Source organism: Echinops telfairi, unplaced genomic scaffold (genome assembly GCF_000313985.2).
Source record: "Echinops telfairi isolate 266 unplaced genomic scaffold, ASM31398v2 ScPeMD7_31;HRSCAF=116, whole genome shotgun sequence".
Taxonomy (NCBI): domain Eukaryota; kingdom Metazoa; phylum Chordata; class Mammalia; order Afrosoricida; family Tenrecidae; genus Echinops; species Echinops telfairi.
In genome coordinates, this window is record NW_022103928.1 from 38,929,917 (window position 1) to 38,950,632 (window position 20,716).

At 49.5% G+C, this 20,716-nt stretch overlaps 1 protein-coding gene across 1 annotated transcript in view; it reads left to right on the forward strand.

Annotated features, from left to right (window-relative positions):
• The window catches only part of MNX1 (motor neuron and pancreas homeobox 1), a 5,269-nt gene extending 1,034 nt beyond the window's left edge, over positions 1 to 4,235 (forward strand). Inside the window, exons 2-4 of the mRNA XM_004702333.3 lie at positions 1 to 182; positions 3,010 to 3,170; positions 3,784 to 4,235. Coding sequence (XP_004702390.2) covers positions 1 to 182; positions 3,010 to 3,170; positions 3,784 to 4,152 — 712 coding nt within the window. The 3' untranslated portion in view covers positions 4,153 to 4,235. The remainder of the gene's footprint in view (positions 183 to 3,009; positions 3,171 to 3,783) is intronic.
• The last annotated feature ends 16,481 nt before the right edge of the window (positions 4,236 to 20,716 follow it).

Here is a 20,716-nt window from a genome sequence, read left to right on the forward strand (position 1 = left end):
GGCGGCGGCGGCGTTGGCTGGCCAGCACCCGGCGCTCTCCTACTCGTACTCGCAGGTGCAGGGCGCGCACCCCGCGCACCCCGCCGACCCCATCAAGCTCAGCGCCGGCACTTTCCAGCTGGACCAGTGGTTGCGCGCGTCCACCGCAGGCATGATCTTGCCCAAGATGCCCGACTTTAATTGTGAGTACCCGCGCCCGCCCAGGAACCCGGCCTGCTGGAGAGGGAGGGAGCGAGGGAGCCACCCCACCCTACTCCTGCCTCCAGGTGGGAGCAAAAATTGGGGAACGGAGGTGGCACGCAGACCGTTCGCTCTCCTACACATCCAACACACCTTCTGCACCCTGCGCCGCCTCCCCACGCTGGGCGGTCGGCTCGCAGCGAGCGGCAGAAGGGCTTTTTGCCTGGGGCCTTCAAGGACAGTGCGGGCTACGGAAATTGAGACTCGAGGCAAAAATTATTAAAATGGCCATGCACTGCTCTTGCTTCTTTTCCACTTTTAAGGGAAAGGGGCAGATGGAGGTGTGAGACTAATGAGCATCCATAGGAAATAGTGGAGGAGGTGTCATGAAAAGATGAACTCAAAGAATGCCCGAGTTAGGCAAGAACCAATGATGGGGGTTCACTGAAACCAAGCGTTTATAATCCGGTAGAAAAGGTCTCTGAAGAGAACCTTGACCTCTCCGGAGGAGAGAAGTCCAGGAAGAACGAACGAAAAAGGCGCTCAGAAAGACCCAGGCCTTGGCTTTCCCCTGGGCCTTTCCGGGGCTCCTTTTAGAAGCTCCGGAGGTCTGACATGCTCTATCCTTACAAGAAGCAGATGGCTTGGGTCTCCCCGAAGGACCAGAGACACATCCTTTTGCCTGAAGAGCCGGACCAGGGACTCTGAGCCGCAGGTGTTTGTGCCTGAAACCCGGTGCCCCACACCCTAAGGAGGTGCAAGGGAGGCGGCAACCATCTCCCTCCCGGGCTCGAGTGGTTGGGCTATCTTCTCGCCCAGCTAGGCCCGGAAGCCTGGGACCACTCGGTGTTTCCTAGTCTGCTTAGGCGACTCAGCTCTCCTGCCTGGCTGCCGCTCTGCCCGGGTGTCGGCTTACTTCCTAGGCAGGCCAGAAACGAAGAGAAAGGTGTATACCGATTTATTTTTTCAGCCGCCAAACACCCAAACAAAAAGTTCCCTTTGTTTCCGTCTGAGTGGATTTGTTTAGACTGGAGAGATGCAGGCATGGGGGCGTGGGAGCACAAAAAGAAAACAGAAATAAACATTTGCCAGAATTCACGGTGTTTTTGCAGGGAGCCATGGTTGGGACTAACCAGAGAAAAGCTTGGACAGCAGAATGCTGGAGAGATCGCAGGGGAGTGATAAAATCCCAGCGTGTGCATTATTTACCCACAGGTCAGCTCCAACTGAAGCCATCATGGCCACTTCATCCATTCCCCAAGCAAGAATCACTCAGTCCTTTTGCTCTTAGCAAAGCCTGGGGGAAAGTTGCAGATAACGATTTTTTTCTCAGTTTGTAGCTTTAGACAGGTTTGAGCCTGGGAAATCCCGGGTCAGCCAAACCCAGGTCACGTTTCTGCTCGTGGCCAGCAGAAGTCCAACAAACCCTTATGCATGAAAACGCGTATTAGTGCAGCCCCTGGGCTCCGTGATGGTCCATTTTGACCTGCATTTCTCAGGACCTGGACGCTTAGGTGCTCCCCAGGGAGCTAATACAGATGGCCCCTGCCACATACCTGCAGCCAGCCACTGTGGGCCCTGTGGAGTCCAAGGTCTTCCAGTGAAAGCTGGATCCTGCTGCCAATGCACCTGGACCATCGCTGATTTCTTCTCTTTTTTTTCCACCCCGAATGCTAACTTCTAATCTTGATTTATAAGTGGTCGAATTAAAATGCCCTCAGTTCTACATTTGGGAATGGGAGCTAAATAGGGAGATCCTCAAATCGCCAAGAATACAGGCAAAGATGGTGGAATTCATTCTGACAATCCCTGTCTCCAGACGCTGGAGAACCTGTTTGGTTCCCTTTAATTGGCTGTCTCTTACGGCATTTCCCAAATGGGCCCTTCGGAGCCTATATTTTAATTAAAGTTCTAATGTATTGTCAAGTTGGGAATTCGGAGCCTTGTTTAACTAAAGCAGGGGGCGTGGGCCTTCCAATAAAGCAAATTGCCGGTCCCTGGGGAGCCTGAGCTCATCCCGGCCTGCTCCAAGCCTCTTTTCTTTTCTCCTTTCTTACTTTTATTGTCTAACACTTGTCAGGCTCCTGGGAAATCAAGGGAACTCTCTTTTTGAGGTCATAAAATTCTCTGTGATGTAACCGTGCGAAATTATGTAAATAAAGCCGGCGAGGCCTCAGCCGGTGGCGCTGCAAGCCGGATCCACGCCTACGCCGAGGCCTTTAATTTGCGTAATGAGAATTGTCCAGGAAAGACTTCCAATCTCCGTAGCCGCTCCGGTACTTAAGTACCCCGGGGTGCCATGCCTGGAGGAGGAGGGGGCCTGTCGTTTTTGTCACTGACAAAGTTTAGATGTGAGAAGATCCCTGATGAATATACATATTTAGGGTTGGCCTTGGACCTTCTCTCCTACCCGCCACCCCTTAAAAAAAAAAGTGTTAAGGAGGTGGGGCTGGAGAAGCTGTACCATTGAGGGGAGAAACCCCAGGAGAGACTGGCTGAGTTGGAGAAGGCCGGGTGAAGAGAGGGGAGGAGGACAGTGGCACCTTCTTGGACACTCTTGGTCACTCACACCTCTCTCCTTTTCTGTCAACATTAGCTCACCAACTGTCTCCTCCGCTGGAGAGGATTTTCTCCAGCAAGGAGTCCCCCTACTGCATCAGGACGCCCAAGATTTGCTCCCATTAATACCATACCGTCTGTTTGCACGCGGGAGTTTCGATCCTGGGCTCCAGGACGTTGTCTGACCTGCGTGTGTAGACAGACGGAGTCGGTAGTGGTGGGAATGGAAGGCCGAACTCACGCGATTCTGTTTTTTCTGGCCCCCCGCAGCACAGGCGCAATCGAACCTGCTCGGGAAGTGCCGCAGGCCGCGGACGGCCTTCACCAGCCAGCAGCTGCTGGAACTCGAACACCAGTTCAAACTCAACAAGTACCTGTCGCGGCCCAAGCGCTTCGAGGTGGCCACGTCGCTCATGCTCACGGAGACCCAGGTGAGCTGTCTTCCCCTACCCGGCTAAGGCCTCAGACTTGTGGTCACTTGCACTCCGGTCCCCTGTGTGTGGAAAGCTCTTGCCCATTGTGTGGCCGAACTGGTTCTGGCTCTTAGGGACCCTGTGTTCTTACAGAACAAGCGGGAAAACAGACACCTGGTGCCCAGAAGTTTGATTAGGAAGGCTCCGATCTGCATTTTGTACCAGTCCTGTCGCTAGTGTTCCCCAGACCACATTTGAGAAATTCCACCCTGTAGAGAAGGTGATCATCCTGACGTTTACAGAGATGCGCCCCAGCTGCCCTGCTGCTTCCCGCTGCTAACGGAAGGCCCTGCTAGGTACACAGAAGATTCCCGTCCCTCCCGGGTGGGTCGTAGAGTCAGGGCCTTCCTTTGGGCCTCGCAGCCCGGCTCCGCTGGGGTTTGCGGACTAGGAGCCTTTGCTGGGGGGTTTCTTAAGACGGCAGGTTATTTCAGGGCAGGGGACAGAAGCAGTGAGTGCGATGGGATGTGCCCAGCGGGCGCTCCAGGGGCCAGGTACTTCAAACAGTTCAATTTGATTCGGGCAAAGACTCACGCCGTTGGGCTCACCATTATCTGCTTTTTCCCCAAAGGTGAAAATCTGGTTCCAGAACCGGCGGATGAAATGGAAACGGAGTAAAAAGGCCAAAGAACAGGCTGCGCAGGAGGCCGAGAAGCAGAAGGGCGGGGGCGCCGGAAAGGGAGGCGGGGGCGGCGGCTCGGAAGAGAAGGAGGACCCGGAGCTGCTGGGGCCACCGGCCTCTGCGGAGAAGGGCAGCGGACGCCGCCTCCGGGACTTGAGGGACAGTGACCCCGAGGAGGATGAGGACGAAGACGACGAGGACCAGTTCCCATACAGCAACGGCACCAACACCAATGCCCCCTCCTCTGACTGCTCCTCCGAGGACGACTCGCCACACACTCGGCCTGGTGGCCCTGGGCACCAGCCCCCGCCGCAATAGGAGCTTCCTGCACGACAGGGACTAAGGGGCTCCGAAAGGGCCTCCACAGCGGGCACCCAAGTCCAAGGCTCAGGGCAGGTGGGAGAGGCAGAGTGCGACTTGCCAGAAACCCACCAGGACCTGAGCCTACTAGGAGATCGTCCATCGGTCGACTTCCCTTGTCTCCCCATCCGGCTTTTGACCCACCTTGTTTTGCCTCTCCTGCGACCTGTCCCCAGGACATCGACTGTGGCGCTTAAGACTCAGCCTCTGGTCTTGCCAGACCTGGTGGCCTGTCTTGTGGGGCCATGGCATCTCCTCAGTTCTTCAAGAAATGAAGAAAAGCGAGGAAGCGAGGGGGTGGGGTTTCCAACTCGAACTCGTTTTTTTTTCCTTTTAATTTAATTTGATTCGTTTTGGGGGGCAGGGAGGTGTTTGTGAAAAGAAGCAACTAATACCAGAAATAGCCTCCCATCTTCTCCCCATCCGAGAAGGTGAAACTCTACAGTGTTACACGACCTTTGAAACTTGAAACATTCTCTGGAAATGCCATTCTTATGCTGAGTACTGGGGGTGGGGTGGGGGTGGGAGAAAGGTTTTATGCTTCTGCATCCTCGCATCTTTGGGGGGAAAACACTATGTCACGAGCATTCAAACTGCTGGAAATCTCAAAACTATTGTCTTTATTTTTGTATATTGTATTTATATATATAAAAGAAGCGTCTACTTATGCATGCTAAATTATTATTTAGCTTCTCCCATCGCCCATGATGGAATGTAAAATAAATCATTTTTTTACTGGAGAGTGCACCTCTTTGGGGGGATATTTTTATGAAAACGGCTTTAAACATTTTCTGTTTTGTTGAAATAGCAGGACTGTGTCTACCCTGTCTCTGCAGCAGCAGGAGTGGTGCTGACTGAATCAGGATCTGAGTGGGATGTCAATTAAGCCAACTCCCCTTCGGGTCTGGACTTAGGCAACCGGGTGTTGGGAGTCCTGAAGGCAGGGCAGTGCCTAGGTGTGAAGTATTGTAACGGTTTCCAGGACCAGGCGTCAACCTATGTCCAGGCACCTACCTGGCTCATATCTGCCCTGGGGATGCATGGAAGGGAGTCCCTTTGGATTCTTGTATACATCAATTTCCGTTTCCATGGAGAGCTTCATGTTTCACTGGTGCGCCAGAAGTGGACACAGATTATTTGACTATTTTGGAAAATAAACTTCAATTTTAGAAAATAAACTTTAGTAGCCCTTTGGGGTGGCCATGAGTCATCTTGGATGCACTCGGGTGGGTCTTTGCAGCCCTATGCATGGACTCTCTGCAGAACACCTTGGATGGCTCTTGGCTGCTCCTCTGTAACCCAGCTGCTTTGTGTTGGCCATGGACCGCATTCTTGGATCAGTCCTTGCGAACATCCTCCTCCAGGACAGCCGGCTGGCGGCAGGAATGCTTCACACTTGGGCTGCAATGGCTTTGGATTAATAAACCTCTGCAGTATGTCCTTTCAATCTCTGGGGAGCCGGCGAGGCATGCTGCCCATGTGCTGTGCACATGCTGAACGGAAACTTGCTGCCCAGCCTGGGGCTGCAGCTGCTGGGTCAGCCTCCTGCTGGACTTCCACAGCTCCCTTCCCAAGTCCGAGGTGACTGCCTTAAAGTGGCCCCACCAGGAGGGCCAGACTTCCTGTTCCCATCCCACCCCCCACCTCACTGCCCAGGCAGCATCTAAAGACCTCTCTCGTGTAGAGGCTGGAGACCAAGTTACAGACACTTGGTTCCTTCCCTGGGCTCTCTCCTGCTGCTCTCCCTCCTTTCTCCTCTTCTCTTTTATCACCCATTCCCTTTCTCTCTTTTACAAGCACCTGGGCGTCGGGGTAAGCGGCCCCCTCCCCCACAGCTCCCCTCGCAGCTGCCCCCCTCCTCGGTCCCGCTGATAAATGGGTTCAGAAGGGCCTGGCGTTTAATTTGGGTGATTACAGCGCCGACGGGTGCGGCCGCTCCTCTACCTCGGGGGCCCGGGTGAGATTAATATCCTCTCTGGCAGCTCATTATCACCCCGGGCTCCTTCCATAAAATCCAATCTCAGCCAAGGCCGGGGCGGGGAGCGGCGCGCTGCTGGGAGCCGGATGAGAAGCGGAGGAAGAAGCGTGTTGGGAGGGTGCGGGAGGGCGCCTGAGGTCCAAAGGTGCCTTTGGGGTAGAGGACTGGTTTTTCCAGTGGCAGAGATGTGAGAAGTCCGAAGAAGAGGGATTGGGAAAATGAAAGATCAGATTCCCAGCCCACCCCACTTTTGTGTGCGCGTGGGAGGGGGCGTAGTGAGGGGGAGGAGTAAAAATACCTGCCACCTATGCCTACTACTTTAAAATTTCTAACACATTGGTTGAAGTTCAACCTGAAACCATCTCTTCCCACACTGGTTTCCACATCTGGGGGTTATTTCCCTCCAGCGCTCAGCGGCCGGCCCAGCTTGGGGTTTCTCTCAACGCCTCCCCTTCCCCAACAGTTGGCAACCGAAGAAGAAGGGGCTGGGCCTGGAATGGGGGTGTCATAGCTGCTGGGTTCTTCCTGGGCATTGGGCTCTCTGGGGTGCCTCAGACCTCAGCAGAGATTCTATCCCTCCAAACCAAAGGACGTCCACCTTCTACTTAGTGCGTTTGCTCCCCATAAACGGACCTCAAAGTCTGGTGTGAGGGGAAAGCTCTTAATAAAAAAATAAAGAAGATATTTTGAGGAGACACCTGTCAAACCACATGTGTGGCTCCCGCTCAGGAAGGGTTGGTTCCTCTGGCGGGCCTCTGGGTGAAGCCTGGACCCACGAGAGGCCGCAGCATCTCGTGCCAGCTGTTTAATCGCAGCGGAATTTATCTCGCTAATAAATTTAATGATCAATTCATTCTTGTCACAGTAGCTCTTCCCCAAATCAATTATAGCAAATTTAAATATAATCACTGGCTCATCCTCACTCACTCCGGGCAAGGCGAACAATTCATTCCGGCTAATGAATGGCTGTGAGGCCCTGCTCGGCTCCCATTCGGTGCGCGTCCTGCAATCTCCAGAGGGCTAACTCCACTCAGACTGGTGGTGTTCGTGGTGGGGGGGAGGGCAGCATGGAGGCCCTGTCTTTCAGAACCGCCCCTGAACTGCACTCAGCGGCAGAAAAGGCTTTTCAGCAAAACGGATGGAACTAATTTCCAAGACTCTGGAACCAGATCTATGCAACGCAGTCAGCGCCCAGAGGGAGAATAAGTGTGGTTCCCGACCGACCCCCACCCCTACCCCCACCCCTAAGTCTTGGGCCCAGCCGTCTTGTTCCACACATTAACCTTGCTCTCCTGCTGTGCACCGACAGTAATCAAGGGCCTGTTTATTTAAAGTCCTTTAACAGGAGCTAGGGGACAAGGTGTAGACACTGTCTGGCCCATGGCTGACCCACAGGATCCCTTCCCTGATGCCTTCTCGGTTCGCATTTCTTCCGCCTTGCTCAGAAAGTGGCATCTCCGCCAGGCGAGTGTTTTCCGCGTGTGCAGGGTGACTCCAGTCCTCTAAGAAAGCTGGCGGCTGAGTTCAGAGGCTGGCTCCTGAGGCCGCTGATTCACGACGGGAAGCGCTGGCACCCAGGGTAACTCCGGCTGCCACTGGGCCTAAAGGGGATGGGGACGCGTGAACAGGACTAGAACCTGGCCTGCCCTGACAGCCAAGAGACCTCCCCTCCCCCTCCCCTAACTTCAAAAGATCAGCCCCAAAGCCCATCTCTCTCTTCAAAGAACAGGCAGACTTATTGTTGTAGGGAAGGTGCCATCGAATCGGTTCCGACCCATAGCGACCCCATGCACAACAGAAAGAGTCTGAACAGAGAAGCAGAGAAGAAGAAAGCAAATCTCTATATCAGCCCCACCGCGCGTTCCACATCTGCAGGCGCCATGGGGCTCCCTGCGCTCGCCTTGCTCAGAGAAGTCCAGGCTCAAATCCAGCTCCAGTTTGGTCGCTAGCATCTCCCAGTAAGGTTTGATTGAGCCTGGGGCCTTCTGGGCCTGGAGAGTTAAGGGGGTGACCGGGAGTTCCTGACCTCCCACCTGAGAAAGCTCCTGACACCCAGTCCCTGCGACTGGGCCAATCCAGGGACCCAAGCTCTTAGGCGCAGAAGTGCGGGAGGGGATGCGCCTGGTCAAGGACTGCTGGCCCGCGTGTCGCCTACAGATCCCAGGGGCTGTCTGGGACGCAGAAGAGGGTGGGCGATAGGCACTGGGAGACCTTCTCACGGGATGTCTGCGCTCTTCACCCACGGGGTATCAAAGTCCTGAGGGTGGATTGTGTCTCTCTCAATAAACCGGATCCCAGGAAAGGTGTGACCTCTCACAAGAATGCAGCAGGGCTCGAGATTACAAGGGCAAATAGGTTTTTCAGATTTCGTTTTTATGGTCGGATTAAAGTTTATTTTCCATAATAGAGCACCTAATAAAACCCATAAAGCTCTGTCAGGCCTCCGGCTGGTGGCCTCGTTTAACACTTTCACTTCATAAATCATTTTACAGCTTGCCAGGTGTTTCCAAAACGCGAAGCAAACAAGAAAAAAAAAACAAAAAAAAAAAAACCCAAAACGAATACGGACGCTTCCAGAGTCCGCTTGCTTTGTAAGCACACAAACAAAACGGTGTGGTTTGTTTCCAGGGCTTGGGAGGGAGGGAGGGCCTAGCAGGGGGTGGGAGATCCAGAGTCCCAAAGTGCCCGAGGCGGCTCAGATGTGTCAAAGGCCAGAAGTACTCTTCTTAAAAGCAGAGTCATCATCTCACCCGAAAAATGCCACCACGCCCTGAAACTGGAGAGGACTCGGGAGGCCCGGAGGACGACGTCGCTGGCAAGGAGACCACCTCCAGACCCAAGCGGGGTCCCCAAGCCTGGGAGTGGGTTACTCGGGACAGGGCGGTGCCGGGTCGTCTTCGGGACCGCCCTGGCCTCGGCGCGCCCACCCAGCGGCCGGCGACCCGGCGCTTCCGGGCTGGGCGCCGGCGTCCCGGTGCCGACCCCTGCATTCCGCCGCCCGCGCACCTGGCGGCCCCTCTCGCCTCCTCCCGCGAGTGTACACAAGGGCTGGGACAATGGTTGGGCTCCTCGGAGCCATTGTCCCCCGGCGCTGGGGGGGACAAAGGGTGCAGTCCCTGGGCGGGCGTCGGGGCCCGTGCCGGCACGGAGGGGCTGGGCCTGCCCGGCAGCGCGGCCTTTGCGGGTTTACCCAGCTGGGAGCAGGAACAAAGGGCCCGGGGCCCCTTATCTCTGGCCCCGGGGGCGGCGACGGCGCAGGCCCAGGCCCGGCCGCCCATCCTGGTCAACGGGGGGCGAAGCACCTGGGCCCGGGGTCAGGCCCGGGGCGCAGCGGCCACGGGGGCGCGGGCAAGACACCACCTGGTCCCAGGGGCAAGACACTCCCACCGCTATGGGAGACCCGTGGGAGAGGGAGGAGTCAGGCCCTGGGTCCCAAGAATCTCCTAAAACGGCATTTTACTGAGGATTTTTGAGCACTAGGGAAGCAACATACTGAAGTGTCCTTTCAGCCTAAGGACCAGCAGAGTGGCGGGGGAAGCTGAGCTAGGCACCCAAACAGGCGCAGGGGCAGCGGGGTTGCTTGCCAGGGCTGGGGATGGGGGGCACCTACCACAGAGGAGCGCTGCCTTTCTGCTCCTGGGTGAAGCCGGAGAGGGTCCCTGCCTCGTCAACACTGCCTTTCTGTTATTATTGATTGGTCTAAACAGTGTCAGATTACAAGGAAGGCATGAGTCTGCATGAGCTTACTTACTAAGGCAGTGACCAGTTTGACATTTTATCCCCCCACCGCCTCCTAAATTCTGCTTCTAGGTTGAAGTGCCATCTCTCCCTCTTACCAACTACCCTGTTTCCCCGAAAGGAAGACATCCCCTGAAAATAAGACCTACTTACAGTTTTGCCTCTCGCTAAAATATAAGGCATCCCTGAAAATAAGACCTCCCCGAAAATAAGCCCCCCCAAACTACCGTAACTCTGGTCTCTGGACCATAGCTGCAGGCGCCACCGCGCTGTGCTCACTGTTGGCTGCAGTGCAGCCAAAACAGACAGGAAGTGTGAGGTCTCTTTTAATAAAACAATAAACAATAAATGTGTACCATATTCTTCTTCACGGAAAAATAAGATATCCCCTGAAAATAAAACCTAGCGCATCTTTGGGAGCACAAATTAATATAAGACACTGTCTTATTTTCCGGGAAACAGGGTATGAGACCTAGCCCAAGTTATTTACTCATCTTATCCAAGTTGCCCCGTTTGTAAGATGATTCTTTCAGTGGGTTTTGCCACCACAGGATTGTTGTGGTGGTTAGGAGCCATCGACTAGGTCCTGACTAGAGGGACCCTCTGCACAAGCACTGCCCGTCCTGTGCCATCCGCACAACTGTTCCTAGGGCTGAGCCCATTGTTGCAGCCACTGTGCTGATCCATCTCCTTCAGGCCTTCCGCTTTTTCCTTGTCCCTCTACTCACCAAGCATGATGTCCTTCTCCAGAGACTGGTCTCTCCTGGCAATATGTCATGTATGGAAGACAGTCTCACCACCCTTGCCTCTAAGGAGCACTCTGGCAGTACTTCTGGGACAGAGGGATTTGTCCCTTTAGCAGTGCGTGGTACTTTCAGTGCTCTTCCCCAGCACCACAATTCAAAGGTGTCCATTCTTTTGCAGGCTTTTGTATTCAAAGTCCAGCTTTCACATGCACATGAGGCGATTGAAAACGCCCTGGTTTGCTTCTGGTGCACCCTAGTCCTCAAAGAAACAACCTTGCCTGTCAACACTCTAAAGAGGTCTTGTGCAGCAGATTTACTCCATGCAACTCATCTTTTGGTCTCTTAACTCCTGCTTCCATAAGCAGTGATTGTGGATCAAAGCAAGACAAAATCCTTGACAATCTGACCTGTTACCATGGTCCAAATGGTGAGGTTTTTTGTTTGTTTTTTACATTGAGTCATAATCCATACTGAACATTGCAATCCTTGATCTTCAACAAGGGCTTCAAGTCCTCCTCACTTTTAGCAAACAAGTTAGGGTCATCTGCATATTGCAGGTTACTAATAAACTCCAATCCTGATGCCACATTCTTTTTCATATAAGCTAACTTCTCTGATGATTTTGCTCAGCATACAGATTGAATTAGTATGGTGAGAGGATGTAACCTGATGCACACCTTTCCTAATTTTAAACCAGACAGGATTGTTCGAAAAATGAAATGATTTGCCATTTGTAAAGTGTTTGGACATGATTGTTGTAAAGAATGATTGAGTCAGCTCTGATTTATAGGGGTTAACAGAATGAAATGTTACCCAACCCTGCACCATCCTTAAACAGGTGATTACTAAGACCCTGGCCTGAGTCAGGTGCACCTTAGTTCTCAAAGTGACATCTTTGGTCTTTAACATTTGAAAGAGGGCTTGTGCAACAGATGTATCCAATGCGATACATCTTTTAATTTCTCAACTGCTGCTGGATCCAAGTAAAGTGAATTCCCTGATAACATCGTTCTTGTCTCCATTTGTTATAATATTTGCTCATTGGTCCAGTTATGAGGCCTATTGTCTTCTTTATGTTAAGGTGCAATCCAATGTTGAAGGCTATAGTCTTTGATATTTATCAAGGCACAAGTACTTCTTTACCGCCAGCAAGCAAGGTTGTGTCATCTCCATATTGCAGACTACTAATGAGTCTTCCTGAAACCCTTAGACTTCATTCATCTTCATATTAGAGTCCAGCTGTTTTTGCTCAGCACACAGATTGATAAAGTATAGTGAGAGGCTACAGCTCTAATACACACCTCTCTGATTTTAAACTATGGGTATCCCTGTGTTCTGTTTGAACTACCGCTTCTTAGTCTATGTACACCAATTCCCATTCTTCATAATCTTATCCACAATTTGTTTGACCCACACATTCGAAAGCCTTTGCATAGTCAATAAAGTATAGGTCAACATTGTTCTGATATTTGTTGCTTTCCGTCAAGATCTGTGTGACATCAGCAATGGTACTCCTACTTCCATGTCCTTTTCGGACTCTGACTTAAATTTTTAGCAGTTTCCTGAATTATCTTCGGACTCTGACTTAAATTTTTAGCAGTTTCCTGAATTATCTTCGGAATCTGACTTAAATTTTTAGCAGTTCCCTGAATTATCTTCAGCAAAACAGAAGGCATATATATATATGCCTTCCAGTTAGTTGGCTAGACAACTGTCTTCTAAACTTCTTGGCATAGATGAGTAAGCACTGGGAGCATTGCAGCATTGCACCCTGTGGGGCAGTGAATTACTTGACAGTGCTCTTCTCCACGTAGTCTTCATAATTCCTACCGTTTGACTGGGGAGGCCTGTGCAGATCTGAGGTGTTTGTGGCCCATCAAGGGGATTGGATAGCTTGATGATAATATAAATAAGGACCATAGCACTCATGTAGGATGGTGCCATGCAACTAGGGTCTTATGTAGGGGTTGGTCAGTTTTTTCAGTCTGCTACACTTAAAATGGGCCACCTCAGAAGGAGAAAAGGAGATCTCATTACCACCAAGAAAGAAGAGCCAAGAGTGGAGCATGTCCTTTGGGCCCCAAGATCCCTGTGATGAAGTCCTTCAGTTCAGGAAACAGAGCAGCAACAACAGAGACAGTGAGAGAGTGGCAGAGAAGCAGTGGCAGCAGAAACAAAAGCACAGGACAGAACGGTGGACTTTCTGACTACAGAGCAAGAGAGCTGAGTGTCTTTGGGTAGACGACTTGCTGGCAGAGTGGGTTACATCTGGGCAATTAATTGGTGGAGCTAGATTAACTGGAGATGGGTGCTATTAGGCTGAAGCTTACCAGAGCTTTCTAAAGGGAGTGGACACTTAATTGGCCCAGCTATACTTGTTCAGGCAGGGCAGAGGCCAAGGGACCATGGGACTGAGAGGTTGAGAGCTGAAAGAGCTTTGTAACACTTGCCTAAGCAGGTCATGAAGCCAAGGGTCTGGTCATGCCTGTGAGCGTGGCTGAAAGGAGTCTTCCCCGATGGCAGCACTGTATCCTGAGTGTTCTTTATTCTGCATGTAACCGGTTACTTTCCTAATAAACCCCATAATCATGAGCTTGGCCTGTAAGTTCCAGGTGACCATTGTAATGAATTACCCAGCCCAGTGGAGAAGTAGAGAACGCTGTGGGAAGAATCTTTGGTATCAGAATTGGTAAAGAAGGTTGTAGGGTGTATGCATGTCTGTCTGACCTCTGCTGCATAGGGCTCTGCCTAGAGCTGTTGGTTTTGATTTTCCTTTCTCCTCAGGAAGTTAGAGGGGGCACCAGGCAAAGCTCCCATTCCATTTTCACAGTCATTTGTTGAAACATCTTAATTGGTATTCCTTCAGTTCCCGGAACCCCGTTTTTCACCATCCTTGCCTTCAGTGTATCTTAAATTTCTTCCTTGACACCATCAGTTCTTGATTATATACTACCTCCTGAAACAACTGAATGTCCCCCCAAGTATTTGGTACAGTGGTTCTGTATATTTCTTCCATCTTCCTTTGATGCTTTCTGTGTCCTTCAACATTTGGCCGTAGAATCCTTCATTATTTCCATTGAAGGCTTTAATTGTTTCTTCTGTTCTTTCAGCTTGAGGAATACTGATGTGTTCTTCATTCTTGGTTTTCTAACTGTAGATTTCTACACACTTCATTATAATTCTTTACTTTACACTTTTGAGCTGCCTTTTGGAATCTCTTCAACTCTTTCGCTTATCGTGTAGACTCGTGTATAAGCCAAGTTTGTCATGCAGTTTTTGTGGTGAAATTGGGTGCCTTGGCTGATATTAGGGTCAGCTTATACTCAAGTATATACAGTAATCATTTTATCATTTTTCTCTTGCTGTGTTGTCTTCCATCACAAGTGTGGTAGTTAGGTAATCTGGTATCAGTTTGAGGATTAAGAGTGTAGGGGTGGAGTCTGGCCCATCAATTGGGATGTAGTCAATGAGGCCTCTGTGTGGGTGTGGCTTTCTCCTAAGGATTCTGGGAATTACTGTATTCCTCCTTGGAGGTGGGAGATACTCTCTCTCTGCTCACACCCTGGGAGACATAACAGCTAACAAGACACATGGAACTATGCTAGTGCCTTGAGCTGGAGAAGCCACATGGAGACCCTGCCAGCGCTGAGATGCTTTTACACCAATGGATCCACAAGACTTCCAACCCACTGGCCTGTGATCTTCCTGCATTTGGTGTCATTGAATGTGTTTTGTGAGCCTGAAGAGAACTTTATAGATTGTTATAGGACATATTGGCTAATATTGGACTTATGGACTTGATCTGGACTGGGCTGAGCTGTTTTCTCAATATTCAATTGCTTTTGTATATAAAGGTCTTTCTTATACACATATGAATATCTATGAATTTGTTTCTCTAGTCTACCCAGACTAACACAACAAGTTTCAGAGGCTTTTCTGACATCCACGTTGGTCTTTTCTTTATTTCCTGTTATTGTATTTTCTCTCTTCAACGTATGAAATCCTTGATATTATCCCCAAACTTATATGGTCTTTGGTCATTTGGAATGCAATCAAAGTCATACTTTTGCTCTCAAACTTTAAAAAATTTCCTTTAAGTTCACTTGAACTTGCATATGAGCAATTAATGGTGTGTTCTGTGGTGTATCCTAATATTGTTCTGTGTTAGGCTGGGTTGACTAGAGAAATAAATCCAGTGACACTCATATGTATGTGTAAGAGAGAACTTTATATCAAGAAGTAGTAATCTATCAAGCAAACATCCCAGCCCAGTCCAAATCAAGTCCATAAGTCTGATACTAGTCCATAAGTCTCTCTTAAGACACACAACCACATGCAATGATGTGGCATGCAGGAAGATCACAGGCAGATGGGTGCAAAGTCTGTGGATCCAATGGTGGTGGCCACATCACAGAGCTTGCAGTCTCAGCAGGAAGAAGGTGAGAGAGAGAGGAAGGTTCCTAGGACTCTCCTTATGAGAAAGCCACTCCTACAAGGAGGTACCATCAGGCTGTGACCTGACTGATAGGTGAGACTCCACCCTACATTCCATATATCAAGTTGACACGAAATGAAATAGCTACCATATATGCTGACTGATTATATGAACATTTTCTCTTTCCATAGATATAGTAGATTTGATTCCTGTTTTCCTAGGCACTAGGTACATATTCATTGAATAATGAAACAAACAAAGAATAAACCACCAGTAGCCCTTCCATCTGACATACACATCCTATATATGGTATATCTCTAACCTAGTGTTTCTTTTCATATCCACTATTTTACATAGAATGCATTTATGTGTTCTGAGGATGGCTGCTTTTAAAAAAAATTTTTTTTTAAGTGCAGGCTAGTTTGAGAAAGAAGATGTGTTGGTGTGAGAGAGGGAAGTGGGAGGGGTAAGGACTGTAATTCAAGAATCAGACTATGTGGATAACATCCCTAACTTTGTCACTTAGTGCTTAGGTGGTCTTGAGAAAAATCTTAAACTTACATGTGTCTCATTGTCATACTCTTAAAAATGAGAAAATAGCCACACCTAGCTCATAGAGCTGCTGTCCCAACTGACATGGGCAGCATGTCAAAATGCTAAGGTTGTCCCCAACGCAAAGTACGTGGGCCTTGTCTTACTTAGTGCAGCTGCCGCAGAGATACCCATCGTGAGTGGTTTTAAAGGAACAGAGATTTCTTTTCTCACAGTTGAGGAAGCTTGAAATCCAAATTTGGGGTACTGGCTCTAGAGAAAGGCTCTATGTTCTGGGGGAAGATTCTGATTTCAGCTTCTCTTGCATTCTTCTCAGCATTCTTAAGAAGTCTCCTGTGGTCTGTACTAGTCGCCTCTCCTCCTGCCCACTTTCCTGTGTCAAAGCAGCCCTGGTGGTTACATGATTGACTGCTAATGGAAAGGTTGGCAGTTTGAAGCCATCCGCAGCTCTACGGGAGTCAAATGTGGCCATCTGCTTCATGGCAATCGGAAACCTATGGAGGCAGTTCTACTCTGTGAGTTGGAATCGACTCAAAGCCAACCGCTTTGTTGTTTGTTTGCTGGTTGGTTGGTGTTTTATTCATTTTATTTTCTATCATAAGTGAGTAGGTTTTCATCCCATCACCAGTTGCAAAATTCAGAAAAGCAAATGGCAATAATGGAGAGGGCACAGAGAGACTGGAACTCTCAGATACTGCCAGCGGTACCGTAGGACGGTGCAACCACTATGGAAAGCGGTACGGCACTTGCTCAAAAAAATGATAAATAGAAGTAAAATGATAAATAGAAATATCATATTGCCCAACAATTCCTCTATTTGGTATATATCCTAGAGAAATACGAGCTACAACACAAATACATATGTGCACATCCATGTGCACATCACAGCACCATTCACAATAATTAGCAGAGACATGGAAGCAACCTAAATAAATGCCCATCAAGGGATGAATGGGTAAATATACTTTGGTACACAGACAAATGAAGTGCTACGCAATGTTAATAAATAATGATGAATCTAGGAAACCCCTCACAACATGGATCAAGCATGGAGGACATCATTCTGTGTGAAATTAATCAAGCACAAAAAGACACATAATGTATGAGACAACTATTCTATCAAGTCAAGAACAGATTTTTCACTTGGAATAAATATCTTTGGTGGTTGCCAGGTATGGGAGGGGGATGGAGGAAGGGGACATGTGTTAGTCTGGGTTGACTAGAGAAACAAAGTCAGAAACATTCATATATCTATAGGAGAGCTTTATATCAAGAAGTAATTCTATCTCAAGAAAACATCCCTGCCCTGTCCAACTCAAGTGCATAAGTCCGATACTAGCTCCTAAGTCCTTCTTTAAATTCACACAGCCCCATGCAGTGATGCAGAATGCAGGAAGATCACAGGCTGGTGGGTGCAAATTCATGTGGATCCAAGGTGGGTAGAAACATGAGAGGGCCCTGGCAGCCCTCAGGTTGGCCAGCAAGCAGGAGGGTAAAGGCAGAGAGGGAGGTTCCCTGGGCCCTCCTTATGAAAAGGCCACACCCACAAGAAAGCACTATCAGGCTAGGACCTGATGACAGATTGGATAGCACCCCTATACTTTTATATATCTTCACGTTGACATCAAATTATGTAGCTGCCAAGAGGACAGCACAGGCTAGGGAGTAGCCACGTGTGTTAACTTGGGTGTTGGAGAAGGCAATACACAACAAGAGGGGACGCTGGGAAAAAATGACAGAGGCAGGGGAAAACCCTGGGAGGTTTGGAAGAGTTCAAGGCAAAAGAAGCAAATACTGTTATCGACACAATCCTGCTTTAAAGGGGATCTGTCTATGAGTACATGTAGGCTAGACACACACGCTGAACCTAATGCCAGTGGGAGATGGAGAACGACAGTACACCCATGAGCACAGGTAGATTGGACAGAGAATATTTTTATGTCTCTTTACGTTTATTGCGAATGTATTCATGATGGTGGTGGAACATACAGAGGGCCAAGTTCTGAACACTTCTTAGATGTAACCAAACAGGTTTCAAGATGGAGTTGTACTTGGTATCTTTGGGGATGCCAGGATTAATGGCCATAAGCATCATTTACCAAAATCTGGTTCCTCATCCTAATGTGGTGAGCAGCAGAAGGGGTCTTGTTTTGGCAGGACCTTCTTTAGGGAAGACACCATAATGAGACTAAGATGAGTGTGCTGCTGAGAGAACTAGTCCCGAACAGTCACAGAAATATAAATGCTAACAAAAGCTACCTAAAAGAAGAACACACAGAAGAAAAACAAAGAGAAAGCAATGCCTTTCATGCCTCCAAAATCAATGAAATACCCAGCATTAACAACCAAAGACATAAAGGACTTATAAAATGAAAATTATAAGCAGTGAAAAAGTGGAAAGACATACAATCTAGTCATCTGAGCAGGCTTACGCTCCGGCCTTTATGCAGCGTCAAAGAAGGAAGCTGAGAAGGAGACACTGTGAGGCAACCGGCTGTGAAAGGTGGCACTCACAAGTATTGCCTGTGAGCACTCATTAAGGTGCAATGATTAGTCTCCCCTTTTCCACAGCAAAGAAAATGGACAACTATCGACAGACACATGGAAACAGTGCGATGCCCTAGTGGACCAAACCAGTATCAGTCACTGCAACCTGGAGATCAGAAAAACTAGACTGTGCCTGGCCACCATTACCAACGACTCTGGAAGAGAGTGCATTTGAAGGCCCTGCATAGAATGGGAGAAAAAAAATGTGAAGAGAACACAAAATCATCAAAGAGACCAGGCTTTTTAGTCATATTGCGACTGTGGGACCCCTAAAATGATGTCCCTTATCTCCATGCCCCGAGCAAAGGGCATCTCTGTACTAATCAGCCATTTAAGATAAAAAGGGCAGCATTCACCCAAAGACAGAGTTCAGAAGGTGTGGTGAAATGAAATTCCGGGGTATGGCTCTCTTGTCCATAGTCTTGGTGGCTCCCACCAAATCATTGGGATGGACCATACAAATGACCCGTGTGAAACACGAATAGGTTGGTCAGGCTTGCCATTCTACTGAGTGTAGAATCTCAGAAGCAGGAAGCGAGAGGATCCCGTTAAGAAAGAAGAGCCACCAGCGGACTGCATGTGAAATTTCCGTGTGAAGTGGCAGTGGCAGCAGAGGTACCAGAGAGCCCACACAGGGAGTACAGCTGAGTCTGGTCATGCGGGAGGAGGTTGGCTTGCAGGTTGGGTGCCCTTCGAATACACGAGTGTCCTGGTGCTGGGGGAGCTTTGTGACACTTGCTGGGCAGAGGCCAGGGGCCCAGAGAGGTGTGTGTGCCAGCGTGGCTGAGAAGAGGGACTGCAGACTGTAATCTGTTAGCTTCCCTAATAAACCTCCCACATCGTGAGTACTGACTGTGACTGTTCCGTAGGGTCGAGCCCGGTGGAGAAATGGAGTGTGGTGGGAAGGGACGGTTGGTGTCGGAGTAGGTAGGGGAAGTTGGGAAGTGGAGGCATGTGTGACCTCTGCCTCAGGCGTCCTTCGTGCGCAGGTATGGAGCCGGACCCCCCCCCCCACACACACACACCTTATGTAGCTGGCGATCAGATGTGGCTCCCAGGACCTGATCTCAAAAGATTAGGAAAGAACAGTGGTTCTCTACTTTCCTAATGCTGTGACCCTTTCATACAGTTCCTCATGTTGTGGTGACCCCCAACCATAAAATTATTTTCATTGCTACTTCATCACTGTAATTTTGCTACTGTTATGAACTGTAATGTAAATATCTGATATGCAGGGTGTATTAGGCGACCCTTGTGAAAGGGTTGTTTGACCCCCATAGGGGTCGTGACCCACAGGTTGAGAACCACTGGGAAAGAAGGACACATGGAAGCAAGAAACACCAGGAGGAAGGGGACTAAGCGATGGTACCCTGAAGGAATGGCAATGATTGAGTCAGAACGCACATGAGCTGCTGAATGTGAAACTCTGATTTGCTTTGAAAGCCTTCACCCAATTCACAGTAGAATTTTTTTTTAAGTAGATTTAAGACATAGGCATAGGCAAGAGATAACGCTCACGGCACATGGAACCCAGGCACAGGACTGGGACTAGTGATACCAAAAGGGTAGGGGAAGGGGAGAAGTAGAGGGGAGGAAGGGGGTACCGATTGCAATGAGTGGCACATAACCACATCCCCCCATCTAGGGGGAAGAGCAACAGAAACCAGAGGGGAAGGGAGATATGAAAATAATAGCAATCTATAACTTATCAAAGGGCCATGAGGGTGGTGGGGGGGGAGGGAAAAAGAGAGGAGCTGATCCCAAGGGCTCAATAGAAAGTAATTATCTAGAAAAGAAAGATGGCAACCTATGGACGAATATGTCGGATACAATTGATGTACGGATTGTGACAAGAGTTGTAAGAGCCCCCAATAACACGATCTAAAAAAAAAGAGACATATCTTACACTGATCTAACCTCACTAACATAACAAAGAAGTACCTGTTTCAAATGGTATTATAGCCACAGGTACAGAGGTTAGGATCCCAATGCTTATTTTAGATGGACACCATGTAATCCATACCAACCATAAATGTTCCCTCTACAGATTCTCCCTCCCAGAGCCCTTGTACTCTCTTCTCCTTATTGGCTCAGCCGCTCAGGAATATCAACCTACAGATGCCTTCCTGTACTTGTCTGGGAGGTGGCACGGGCCTCCCCATGACTGACTCCATTGGCTCAATCAGCTCCTGTGTCCACCTCTTAATGGATAACTTCAGCGGAAATGTTTCCTTGGAAACTCTAGGAGTGAGGCAGCTATATGGTTACAGGGATGGCGGCTCCCTTTTCCACAATGTCATATAATTGGAATCAGACAGGTGGAACTTTTTTAGCCTGGCTTCTTTCAGTCATTGCTGCTTGTGCGTCATTGAGTCAATTCTGACTCCTAGTGACCTGAGAGGACTGAGTCCACTGCCCCATTGGCTTTGCCAGGCTGTTAGCGTTACTGGTACAGGTCGCCAGGCCTGTTCTTCCAGGGAGCTGCTCGTAGGCTCCAACTGCTGGTCTCTTGGTTGCCCCCCCCCC